The following is a 13,274-nucleotide window of genomic DNA, read 5'->3' as shown; positions in this document are numbered from 1 at the left end:
TAAAAAAGACTACAATAATGCTAATCACATAGCTCTATATTACCCAAGATGTGCATCAGAATATCAAGATGTGCATCAGAATATCAAGATGCGCATCAGAATATCAAGATGTGCATCAGAATATCAAGATGTGCATCAGAATATCAAGATGCGCATCAGAATATCAAGATGTGCATCAGAATATCAAGATGTGCATCAGAATATCAAGATGCGGTCAACAGACATTTGTCATCTTCCTTGTGAAAATGTTCAAGAGATAATATTCATAAACCTTTTTTGTCGTATTGGATATCTGTTTTGAATTCCCTGACTGTTCTGCTGAGTCTATCAGATATAATTTGACTGCTATAAATATTCCAAATTTTGCAGCAAAATAAAAGGAGAGAGGCAATAAATGACTGAGTTTGCATGGTTTCCTAGATATTGTATACTTATAAAATACTTGTATCCCTCTTTACTGCACACAATCCAGATTTATTTGAACTCCGTAATTACGTAACACTTCATTACTATATATCTGTATATACAGAATGATTTCCGGCTGCAATATACCAGGGTTCCTAATACATAAATGTAATGGATCATATTGGCTCTCATCCATAAGAATTCAAATTGGATGACCAATATGTTTCACAACAGAAACAAATTAAGCAACATATATCCACCATGTAAATCACACTTCCATCCCTCGATTTACAAACAACCTACACATTTATTCCGTATCAATTTACAAACAACCTACACATTTATTCTGTATATCAATTTACAAACAACCTACACATTTATTCCGTATCAATTTACAAACAACCTACACATTTATTCCGTATCAATTTACAAACAACCTACACATTTATTCCGTATCAATTTACAAACAACCTACACTTTCTTCTGTATATTAATTTACAAACAACCTACACATTTCTTCTGTATCAATTAACATTTCAACCCATATGCTGTCCACCTACGCTGAAATGATTTATCATAAGTAAATATTTAGCTGCGTAGATAAAATTATCGCAGTTTGAGTGATTTATACGATTCAATGAAATATTCTCAGGAAAAATGAAGCCTCATTGAACACTCATTAAGTCTATCAGCATCTGAAAGTAACTTGCAAAATACACAAAAACAAATCCATGGCATTCTTATCCAATTTCCCAATATACATCTCAGAAAAATGTTCAGCATTATAAAGGTCCAGAGTGCATTATTTTGGAATACATCTACAATAAAAATTATTGCAACAAATTGTTCAGTTCCATCAACATTTAATGGACACTAAAGGATACAAAAAAAATAAATTAGGCTTAATTGGGTTAATATATATATATATTGGTTTTGTTTGGTTGTAATAAGTACAAATTTAGAATTCCTAAGCAATAAAGGGACTTTTTTGGACTTAATCAAGAAATCATGGAATTACATTCCTTACAGTAAATTGTATTCATTTTACTTATAAAAACATGAAATTTAGTTTTTATCATTTCAAAATTTTTTGTTTGCAGCAATTGTTAATAGCCACTAAATATATATAGATTATCTGAAGCTGTCATGTAGGCTTGCCCTTACATAGCATGCTAGCTTCATGGGTCGTAGGTTCATGCCCCCGGCTGCTATTACACACTTATGTCATTAAATACCCAGATTCTTCCTTAAATTCCCTTAATGGCTGATAAGTGATAATTACATCATCCTATACAGTTTTGCATTTTGAATGGTAATAAGGCCAAGGATTAACTTTTTGATAAGTGCATACAGGTCAATAGTCCTTATTATAGTCACAGGACGAAATGCTTTTGTGTTTAAACAGATCCTGTCAAATAGATTTGACAAATGGAATATCAATGTTCTGCCTAAAGAGACTCAATCAATGGCATTTTTTCTTTCTTTTTTACACTTAAATCTAAGGTCCATGTGAGTTCAAGGCCACAACATCAAGGTAAGGTTTTGTCACCAGGAATACAGGTTTGACAAAAACTGTACCTCTTTTACTTTAAAACATACAGCCAATGAAATGATTGATTAATTGTATATTGTTTAACGTCCCTCTCGAGAATTTTTCACTCATATGGAGATGTCAACATTGCCGGTGAAGGGCTGCAAAATTTAAACCTATATGCTCGGGGCCTACAGCATTTAGCAGGGAAGGATCTTTATTGTCCCACACCTGCTAGCTGTGACACGGTGCCTTAATGTTTTTTACGGTCTCATCTAAAAGACTGCCCCATTTAATTGCCTCTTACGACAAGCAAGGGGTACTGAGGACCTATTCTAACCCGGATCCACACGGGACTCCAATGAAATGCTTCTGAGCAAATGTATATCTACATGATATTATGTTGCAACGTTGAATCTTATTTTAAATCTAAAAAGTTTCTTCAGAATTTTTTGTAGTTTGACTACATTTTTGGTATTTTTAAAAAATTATCTCCCCTTTATTTGTGACACTTGAAATTTCAGGACGTAGAACACACTCCATTTTACACGTCCCTTCCCCATTAACCGCTGTCCTGTGAGTGATATTATACAACAAGTTTTAACCAAGCCTGTGACTGAGATGTCAGCAGCTAGCTAACAAAATTAATGAGCTAGAAAACTATACCAGAAAACAGTTCCATATTATACGTGCCCTCATGTTCCTTGGAACAAATCAAATGCACAATCGTCACGTACCATTTTGGAAAAATATTTAATCTTTGCTAAAAGTTTAGAACAATTAAACAATTTATAAACATACGGACTTTATAACTGTCATAATTACATTCAAATTTCATTTTATTTTAGGTCTAATTGTAAAGGACACAGATTTCTTTAACAATCTGAAGTAGTGGTGCTTCAGAAGCTGCACAGTGGCAGTGTGGTTTTAACCGTCACCTGGAAATTATGCAACAGTCTGTAGGTACATTTTGTTTTGAAAGCTAAAATCAATGGGACCATTTGGGTGACGGGTATGTATATATAGCGTAGTGGTCGCTGATCCTCAGGATCGGAAATGGTTGTAGGTGAGATGGTATGGTGGCCACCCGCTCAGACATGTGGGTTTCCTCTGGGTACTCTGGTTTCCTCCCATATTAATGACCCCTTCACGCCAAACTCTGAGTCGACGAGAAGCATTAATATTAGTTGTAGAACTTGTTTGTTATATAATCATTGTAAAAGCAATGGAGTTTAGTTTTCTTTAAAATTGAACCTGCTGTTAGTTAAGGAATAAAGTGTACATAATGTGCAGACCACGTACATCCTTTAATTGTTTTGGACCCCTCTCCCCCCCCCCCCTCCCCCAATACAAACAACAAAGACATTTATTTATATTTTTCATATTCTGCAATATATACGTTTTTTATGTCAACTTGAAAATTTTGAATTTTTATCAAGAAATACTTGAACCTTGAATTAGTTACTGTATATATTATGGTAACCAAAAGGTTAAAATTTCTTCCTTGATTTATACAGCAGTATCTGAGACAGGCCCAGTCCATAGTACTGGACAGGAATCTCGTCTGTTTCAACCATTACATCAAGTCCACAATGGACTGAGGAATCTTCAGCCTTGTTTTAGCCATCACATCAATATGTGCTCTTAGGACTACCGTGAAACCCTCATGCTAAATGTAGCATAATCATACGAGCAATTTAATTGATGCAAGAACATCAAAATGCACTTAATTTTGATCTGAATGACATTCACAGCTGCAAAAGAAGCGCGGTAACCATTTTGCGACTCAAATTATGTTATCATTGGTGATATGGCAGATTTTTTTGCAGTACCGGTTATAAAGATCTCTATTAAACTATAGCTACTAAGTGCTAGTTGGTGACAAAAACTAATCCATGCATGGATATCTCTATAAAATTCTGTTGCAAGAAATTACCATTCATGAGCCAAAGTTTCCAATGGTTTTCAAAAGCTGATAATTAGCTACCTGCATGGCACTATCATAAAAACATCATATCTTATATAATTAGGCTACCATATTCATGGTTCATTTGAATTCTGTATAATACCTAACATTTGATGAACAGCTGTGTCAACATGTACAAATTGCTTATGAATTTGAATCTCCAATTGTGTGTCATAACTATTATAGCTATGATGGAAAACTTCCATTGCTAAATGCAAAACATTTTGTCCCGCAAAAATTAATAAAGCAATTTAAATATTCCTTGATGCACAATTGCGAACTTTATGAATCATTCATTTTCTAATCAAAATTCAACTTCCCTGAAAAAAACAAACCAAAATATGAAGCACTGGGTGATCATGCAGTTAGAATGCACATATTGCTAATAACTTAAGGTAATATTTGAGATGCTTTTTCAATACAGGACCAAAAAAATTATTATTGGAGAGAAAATATTGACATAACTCGTGAAATATCCACGGAATAAAGCTGCAAAATTGCCTGATAGAGCACATATTACATATATTGCCATCTGTTGGACATATTGATTTGTTTTTGCTCTAAATCATTAACTGTGTAAAATGCAGGAGCCATAATTTGTTGAATTAGAATCGCCATTGTTTTGATTTCTAGTGCAATGTAAGATGAGGAAATCAAACATCAATCTGTGAGGATAACAAACTTCTCCCAATATTTTGGCCAAATTTTTCAAACAAAAAAAATATATGCAGTCACTGTGATTTCTAAAACTAAATTACATTGAAAACTTTAAGATCAATTTCATTCAATAATACTATTAGGCTTGTTTAATTGTGAAATTTATAATTATGAAATCAGCTTCTAATTGTGTCTTAAACCTCACCCACCCACATGTTGTTACTTTAATTAATGGAGAACACATTAGCAAGTCTATCTCACAGATGTCGTATACAGGTTACCTAGCTGTGTTAACATTTCTGTGACCCAGGCCAGTATCATACATTGTTATCAACTTTCTGATTCCGTAACCAAACTTTATAGACTCCTCATGCAGACTAAGAATCACCAGATCTAGCTGATTCCGTAACCAAACTTTATAGACTCCTCATGCAGACTTAAGAATCACCGGATCTAGCTGATTCCGTAATCAAGCTTTATAGATTCCTCATGCAGACTTAAGAATCACCGGATCTAGCTGATTCCGTAACCAAGCTTTATAGACTCCTCATGCAGACTTAAGAATCACCGGATCTAGCTGATACACATCTTCACCAGTCTCTTGTTTTAATTTGCCTTTTTTACACCCCAATTTAAGACATAGAGCAATAAATTCAAATACACATTGTACATCTAAAGTAATTGAAACAACCCCCCCTCCCCCCCCCCCCAAAAAAAAAACCAACCCCAACAGTTAAATAAAAATTAATATTTAAGATAAACAATTGACATACGTACACTGTATATATGAATCCCGAGCAAGAGGTCAAGAGATGATCAGATTAAACAATCAGCTATATTGGAGCCCTCTCTGATGTCGAGAGAGGACTGGATGACCTCCTCAGGCTATGGAAATGACTAGTGAAGACTCATTTTGGTAAAATAAAAGTGATCTTGATCATAAAGATTATACAGACAAAACCTGCCATCAGAATATATATATCCTCAGAGACAGAGATACAATTAACGAAGAGCCGTAAGTTACCACTGTACCACAGTGACACATACACCAAACCTGAAGTAACATATATTCTTGGCACACTGATTTTGACTATGGATAACTCCATTTACCTGAACAGTCTTTCACAAATTATATGGTCATTATAACGACCTAGTCTGCCAATACAACTTACATGTATCATTGGGTCAAATGCTGTCTGACGTGTTTCATACCGATTGTTGGGCCGTTTTTGGCACACTGATTTTGACTACGGATAACTCTGTTTACCTAGCTGATCAAGATATAGGGCTTACCGCGGGTGTGACTGGTCGACAGGGGATGCTTACTCCTCCTAGTCACCTCATCCCACCTCTGGTATATCCAGGGGTCCGTGCTTGCCCAACTCTCTATTTTGTATTGCTTATAGGAGTTATGAGATTGGTCACTGTTCATTATATTCACCTTTCATACATAAATCACAGTGACACGTACACAGAACCAGTGACAAGTACACAGAACCAGTGACACGTACACAGAATCAGTGACATGTACACAGAACCACAGTGACACATACACCAAACTACAGTGACATGTACAATAAAACTATGATTGGCTGTGTACAAAAACAAAAAGTTTGCATGCACCTACAAAAATCACAGGAGTTTTGTTATCATACAGAGTTGTAAATTGTGATTAGTTCAATGGAACAGATGATCCTTCTGAAATACTTCTACAGATATTACTGTGAGCAAAACAATTAGCATCACATTTGTATAGATATTTTAAAACTTGTACAGATATTTTAGAACTATAGCATCACATTTCTATATACAGATATTTTAGAACTAGCATCGTATTTCTAGATATTACTGTCGGAGCAGAACAAGCATCGTATTTCTACAGATAGTACTGATATTAATGCCTGCTGGTACTTGAACATTGGAAATCTTTAGCTCAGTGATCAAACAAATTTTACCAGCTAGTCTAGACAAAATCAGAACTATATACAAAAAGTTCCTTGGGCAGTGTAAAATCTGTTTACCAGTAAGTGCATCTAGCTAAATCAATTTACTTACAATACAATATTGATCAAAAGTAACAGCGGAAGAAAATATCGTAACGAAATCATTGCTGTGAATATTTCTAAAAGACATTTTCAGTATCAGACTGAACAGAGGGAAATAATAACAATTCCTGTACGATAGAGACTTTGATATTTAAGTCTATGGTTGGATATTTAACACTATAATCATTTCCCTTTTTTGTGCATCAACTTGATTGGATATGATATTGTTACATTTACGTATAAACACCAGTGTTTTACCTTGAGGGAAAGTTTTAATCACGATCACGCTATCTGAGTTTTTACCGTGGCTGATTTTTATCACATATAAAGAATTTTGAATCAGGGATTTTAAAACAGCTGCTTGTAGGACTGAATAAATCAATGGGATTCCACTTCATTAACGGGATTAACCATCCTAAGGAAGACTACCAAGTGAAAATTCAATCTTAACGGAGATAGCGTGGATAGTGTATGGCTTCATTATCAAGTTTAAATCTCTCCTGGATCAATGAAATTTTAATGCAGGCTTGTTGTGTCACAGTACACACTATGAAACATAGATTCTTCTCTGAAGTGTCAATGTTAATGACTATATTGTGGAACTCACAGGAATCTCCAGATTTAGGCTTGTTGAAATGATCTCCAATGGGCAATTTACTGAAACTTGAGAATTTAAACATGCTACAATCAACTCATCTACTACAGATATTTAAGATGTGTGATGCGATTTCACCAATGTACTATACTAAGTTATAGTAACCGCGGCTACAGAAAGCATATATCCCATGGTGCTCTCTTCTTATAAGAATCAATACAAAGAATTATTGTATATAACTCCTCACCAAGCATCAACGACACACTGAAGATGTAGGAAGTGAATCGGATAAGCTTCAAATTCCTGGATTTACTGAACAGTAACATATTTCTTGGGGATAGAAACGGAAGTGGAATTTGAAAAGAAGAGCGATCACAGATCTGCATCCCAGAGACTGGAATTGAGTTTGTGATCTCGCATTAAAAGGAATTTTCTGGACAACTCAATCATAAAAAGAAAAGGTCTGATTCTTTTTGCATCTGAAAATTCTCCTTTTCTGAGCTGATGTCTTTAGGAACGGATGTTGCTTAAGTGGTTGTATGTACGCCAGTTAAGTTTGCTTCACTGTGCAGGAACTTTGATTTATACAGAAGAACAGGCAAGGACAGCTCGCTGTCTGTGACAAAGATTTAAAGTAGAAGAGCAATTCTCTCAAGCCTGAGTCAGATTTGATCCCCAGCTCTCTGTGCTGTGACCAATATAGTGAACTCTCATTGATTTACAATTGGAGCATTTTAAATGCTGGAAGTCTTCAAAATTTTACAAATCTTATTCTAGATTATTTGAACAACCATTAAATGAAACTTCACATGATAACTGATGTAATACACAAAGTTTGATGTCATACACAATGGAAGGATTTAACAATGAAACTGTGAATTTGAATGTAACGAAGTCTGAAACAGATGTCATGAAATTGGAATTGAGTTTCGCAATACTGTCTGTAAGTGCTTTAAGTTTGTCTGCACTACTTGGAACAAGTGGCAACCTATTTGTTATCATTACAATGTGCAGGAAAAGGCTCTTCAGAAAGGTTCGTTATGCCCTCCTTCTTCTATTGATGTTCGCGTCTCTCCTGACAGACATCGTGTACTGTCCTGTCGAGTTAGCTAGGATAGCTCTTTATTTGAATTCTAACAACTCATGGATGAAACTGAAATATGTTTCCTCCAGTATATATCTACTTGTGTTCTCTGCCGTTTCGTGTGTTTTGCTTTTCATTAGTTTGAAGAACCTCTGTATCGTAACGGAGAAATTCACGCGCGCCTACAGGTTTGCGTTGTGTGCGTTCTGTGTGATTACGACAATGCTTGTGATTTTCTGTCCTGCTGTAGGATATGGCATGCTTTCCAAACTGGAGGAGGAGGAGTACAATTCTTCCACTCCCTTCCATATTCTGAATGCAAAACCTTTCCTCTTTAGGATCACCTACTTCAGCTTGTGGATCATGATCATCCTCTTTGTTTTAGCAGGGATGATTTCCTTCATTGTGGTCACACACCGAGCAAAGCGATCTGAGCTGGATGTGTCATCTGAGTATTCACAGCCTCACAACCCAAACAAATCCACCATTCCTAAGGTGCTTGTCAAACACTTGGAGAATTCTCTTCATTCTGATGAGGAGGAGGAGGATGAGGAAGATGAAGACGAGGACAGATCTGCGAATCAGCTTCTTGATTCTTACTCTGGAAAGGAGGACAACACGTCCACACTCGGAGATCTACCTTCTCCACCTCGTCCAAAGGGCAATCACTTAGGTGTCAATATGGCTGCATACCTTGGCAGACGGAGGCACACCATAGGGCAAATTGGAACTACTGGGCTGGAAACTTTAGAAAAAGCCAAGCAGTATAACTATGTTCGTAAATTTTCTGTAGATATTCAGGCACTACAAGCGCAACTTGAAAATCCAAAGAGGCATGCATCAGGCCTTCCATTTTCATCCGACACAGAAATTCAGAAATCCCTGCAGAAATCTAATGCCAAAGAAGACATGTTAAAGAGAATTAAACTTGCCCAGCAGTCTCCCTTGGTACAAAACAACAGAACTACTGAAAGTGTGAAAGAAACAGATGCTGATTCCCAAACAAGCAGAAATAGTGTGAAGAATTCAAATGAAATGTTGCATGAATTACCTCCCCTTTTGACGATATCGGATACAACAGCCGATGAGTTTCGCGAGAGAGCTCATGAGAGAGACCCCTCATCGAGTTTTATCAAGCTCTCCTGCTCTCTCGTGCTAACATTTCTGTGTTGTGCGCTGCCTATGTTTATAATCGAGACTCTCAAAGAATTCATTTCTGTGTCAGTCTACATAAATTTACTTACTTTCACTTTAGCATTGTCAACAATTCAAACCCTGATCTTCCCCCTCATTATCTCAATTCTCGACTTTCATGTCTACAAATGTTTTCAGAAAATGCTCTCTACAATCCACATCAAGTGCTTTGGTTTGTGTTACCAAAGAGAGGCCGTACCAGCAACCAATCAAGAGGAAGAAGATATTTCAAACACTCAAGTCTGAGGATGTGTACAACTTCATCTATAAAGATTGACTTTAATTGCGATTGAGACATGTTAACAAAGCCGAACCAACAGACAACTAATTTTATAATTAATCTCACTACTAGACTTTTTCAATCTAATAGACATGGATATCTCTACAAATACCAAGAGGTTGAGGGAACAATGCAGTATCAGATTTACAACAGTGTTGTCAGTGCACCGAATCAGGATGATTATAATGGCGTGCTGATTGAAGCAGTCATCTTTCACATAGATTAGTTTTAGGCTTTGTGTTATTGAAAACATTCATTTGAATTCTCTACAATTAGTGTGTTCTGAAACTGCAAAAAAAAAAAAAGAAGAAAAAATCTGACTACGATGGTGTCATCCTCCTGACAGGTCTTCTGATTTATCAACAGTGTCGTTATGGAGACATATTAGATTGTAATGTATGGGGGAAAAAATGTACACAGATATTTTCGCCACTGTTATTTGCATCTAAAGGTCCGGAGGAAAACATTTCATCCAGTTTTTAATTTACTTTGTCCCATTTTAAATCTAAACATTGTCAAAGCCATTTAATTCAGTGTGCTCTAAACGAACAATGATTCAATTTTAATTAGCCCAGTTTTTAATTTGCCCACTTAGAATGTGGATGAACTAGGCAAAAATATATATTGAAGACGAAAGTTTCCCAGTGTACAGTAAAATTATTATAATAATTTACCTCGTTTAGTGAAAAATTGCAGTTTCATTGATGTACAAGTAATTATAACTTCTCAATTAAAGACTCCCAACTCATGATATTCAGGAAAAAAATATTGTTTTGACAAAGTGATAATCTGTCCATAGTAAGCGTAGATAGATAATAAATATAAAGCAAACAAAATTTATTGTAAAATAAAACAGAACCATTAAAGTTAGGTGTAGATGGCTTAAAGGATTAAATTATAAATTTTAATAAATATGAAAACTAAAGTCTGCTTAATACAATTTATACATACATTTTGTATATCATGAAGGCCTTTAAAATGTTAAGATATATTCATTTCCCTTTTCATCTGGCTTGGGATATATGGGACATGATTTGAGCCAACAAACTCTTAAATTCTCATGATTGTCTCAAACCACTAGTACTGTCCATGCAGGCTTGGATTTTGCAAAGAAATCTCAAACTTAAGTTGAGTTTTCAATTGAGCATAAAAATGCTTGTGAATAAAAACAGTACGAAAATGGAGTGCACCGACTTCTTTATCATGCAGCAGTTATTGTTAAGTTGATCTGCTAAAATCGTTGTCATGGTTACATTTCCTATAAAATAAACTACTACAAGACTATATATTTTGGGTAAAAATGCAATTTATATATATATATATATATATATATATATATATATATATATATAGTTAAGACGTACGTGGTTTTCATTTAGATCAATGGTAAACATTCAAATAATATACTGTATGTATTTGGTCATCAGGTAGTCCTGACTGGGTCTATTTAATTCCCAGAAATGCATGAAATATAGGAGAATCATATCTTTTAGCAGCAATCTGATGAGTACTTGAAAATACTGAATAGTTTTGTCATTACAAAATTCCATCGTAATCAGGTCCGCAAATAAAACACGAGTTTATGAATCTGTGTTATCACATCAATATTTAACAGGAATACACAACATCTGTTTACGTATTTGAAAATGTACTTTGCCATTGGGTGTATATAAATTGCTGCCACTATCCTAGGGAAATTGCATGGTGACTAACATATAAGTCATCATTCATGTTTTGTGAAAATGTACAGAACCCATTAAATCACACCTACTGACTCCATATACAATACTCTTATATTACAAAGGAGCACAGCAGGATTACATCTGGAAGCTATTTCAACCCCAACCCCCAAAGTCCAAAGACTTTAGCATTTAAAAGACTCTGGATGCATTTCAGTTATACTTAATTTCAATTGACATATTTTAAAAAAATAAATAGTCGCGTAATTAATTCTCATGAAATAAGTAATTAAAATGTTGATGTATAATTTACCTTTCAAATCATATTTTATTTCCCCTATACCAATTGCAATAAAAATGATCTACTAGAAAACGCACTGAATTTCATCAATGTTATAAAAATAATATTTCACATACATGTACCTATAAGTAATCTAAATTTGTAGAACAGAAAATAAAGCATTTTCGAAACAAACAAGAAAATATTTCACACAATATGGATACAATTCAACATTAATGTCACATTGGACCCATCTATCAATTTTTGGACAAAGATGCTGTGTTCATTGTAATATTTAGAGTTTTCCTAACAAACAGTTGTTAAAATTAGCTTCTTTAACAACCATACAAGGGTTTTGATCAAATGGAATTGATCAAGTTAAAGTGGAATGTGTTTATTCGAATGGGTTTTTTTTTCTCCCCCTTCAGTTTTCTACAATTATTTTCTTTACCACTCCAATGATAATGTGTTGATAGTACTGTTTGTTGTCTTTGTTCTTCCGCTTGCACATTTAGATGTATTTAAGTCATTTTTCAGAATAACTTTCCTGCATAGTCTAAAGCACTAATTGGCAAGGAATGCTCAGTCATATAAACTCCAAACTGCAGCATCAATAACCTCGAACTCTTGCTTGAAAGAACAACATAATTTTCTTACATTTGATTTGGCATTCGGCATCGCTTTATTGTTTATCCTTTTAACATTGCAAATAATATCGTACATATTGCATAGTCTAGTCCCTTAATTGACAGACCATATAATTAAATTAGTACAACGGGCAAAAACACTGAACTCAAATAAGGCCAATTCAACTTAATTTGTAGATTATTATCTAGGGTCACCAAAACGTATGGGGCAAGTGGGAGGATTTTATTTTTTTATTTTTATTTTCTGAGAAAATTTAAATGACAAACAAGTTTTTGTCACCAGAAGTGCATGATTTAATGCCAAATGGATAATCCATGCTTATTTCACAGAGGAATTCCAGGTTATTAAGCTTTAATTTCAAACACAGAAAGATACCAAACTTATACAAGATTTAATACACCCATAAGAACGCGAGAAATTAAGAAAACCATATCTATTTTCATCAAGTGGCTTTTCATGTTGCTATACTAGAAATGTAAACAAGAAGTGTAAATAATGGAGTCGGACAAGAAAATTTTCCACAAAATCCCAAGTTTTGCAAAATAAAAAAAATTTGGGACCGCGGTTTTTGAGGGGCGGGCAGGGATGATAATCTATCAATTCAGTTGAATTGGCCTAAAAAACAAACTACAATATCTAGTTTTTCAATGTTTTTGCCATTGATATCTTAACAAATTGTAATGGCCTTTACCTCATGAATTGCAGTTGTGAACAATATGTGCTTGTGAATCGTGATAAATATTGTATGTCTATAATATAGTTTAACATCTGAGAATTGAATTCCAACAGAAACTAGTTCTAATTGTAACGGGGACCGTTACATATGTTCCCCAAACCTCCCCCAATTAAAAAGTGATGTCCTTGTGAATCTATAGGAAAAAATCATTTTATTGTAGCCTTTAATTACATG

The 13,274-nt window shown here is 34.7% G+C and overlaps 2 protein-coding genes across 2 annotated transcripts in view; one reads left to right on the top strand and one right to left on the bottom strand.

Moving 5' to 3' along the window:
• Nucleotides 1-13,274, bottom strand: part of LOC125678692 (arginine--tRNA ligase, cytoplasmic-like) — a 66,299-nt gene that overhangs the window by 25,515 nt on the left and 27,510 nt on the right. The window lies entirely within an intron of this gene.
• LOC125678693 (uncharacterized) lies at nt 5,358-11,041 on the top strand. Its single transcript, XM_048917334.2, has one exon. The coding sequence runs from the start codon at nt 8,038-8,040 to the stop codon at nt 9,721-9,723; it is 1,686 nt and encodes a 561-aa protein (XP_048773291.2). The 5' UTR covers nt 5,358-8,037; the 3' UTR covers nt 9,724-11,041.

The sequence above is a fragment of the Ostrea edulis genome, chromosome 2, assembly GCF_947568905.1.
Source record: "Ostrea edulis chromosome 2, xbOstEdul1.1, whole genome shotgun sequence".
Taxonomy (NCBI): Eukaryota; Metazoa; Mollusca; class Bivalvia; order Ostreida; family Ostreidae; genus Ostrea; species Ostrea edulis.
Note: the sequence above shows the minus strand (reverse complement) of the source record. Positions and strands in the feature narration are given on the sequence as shown.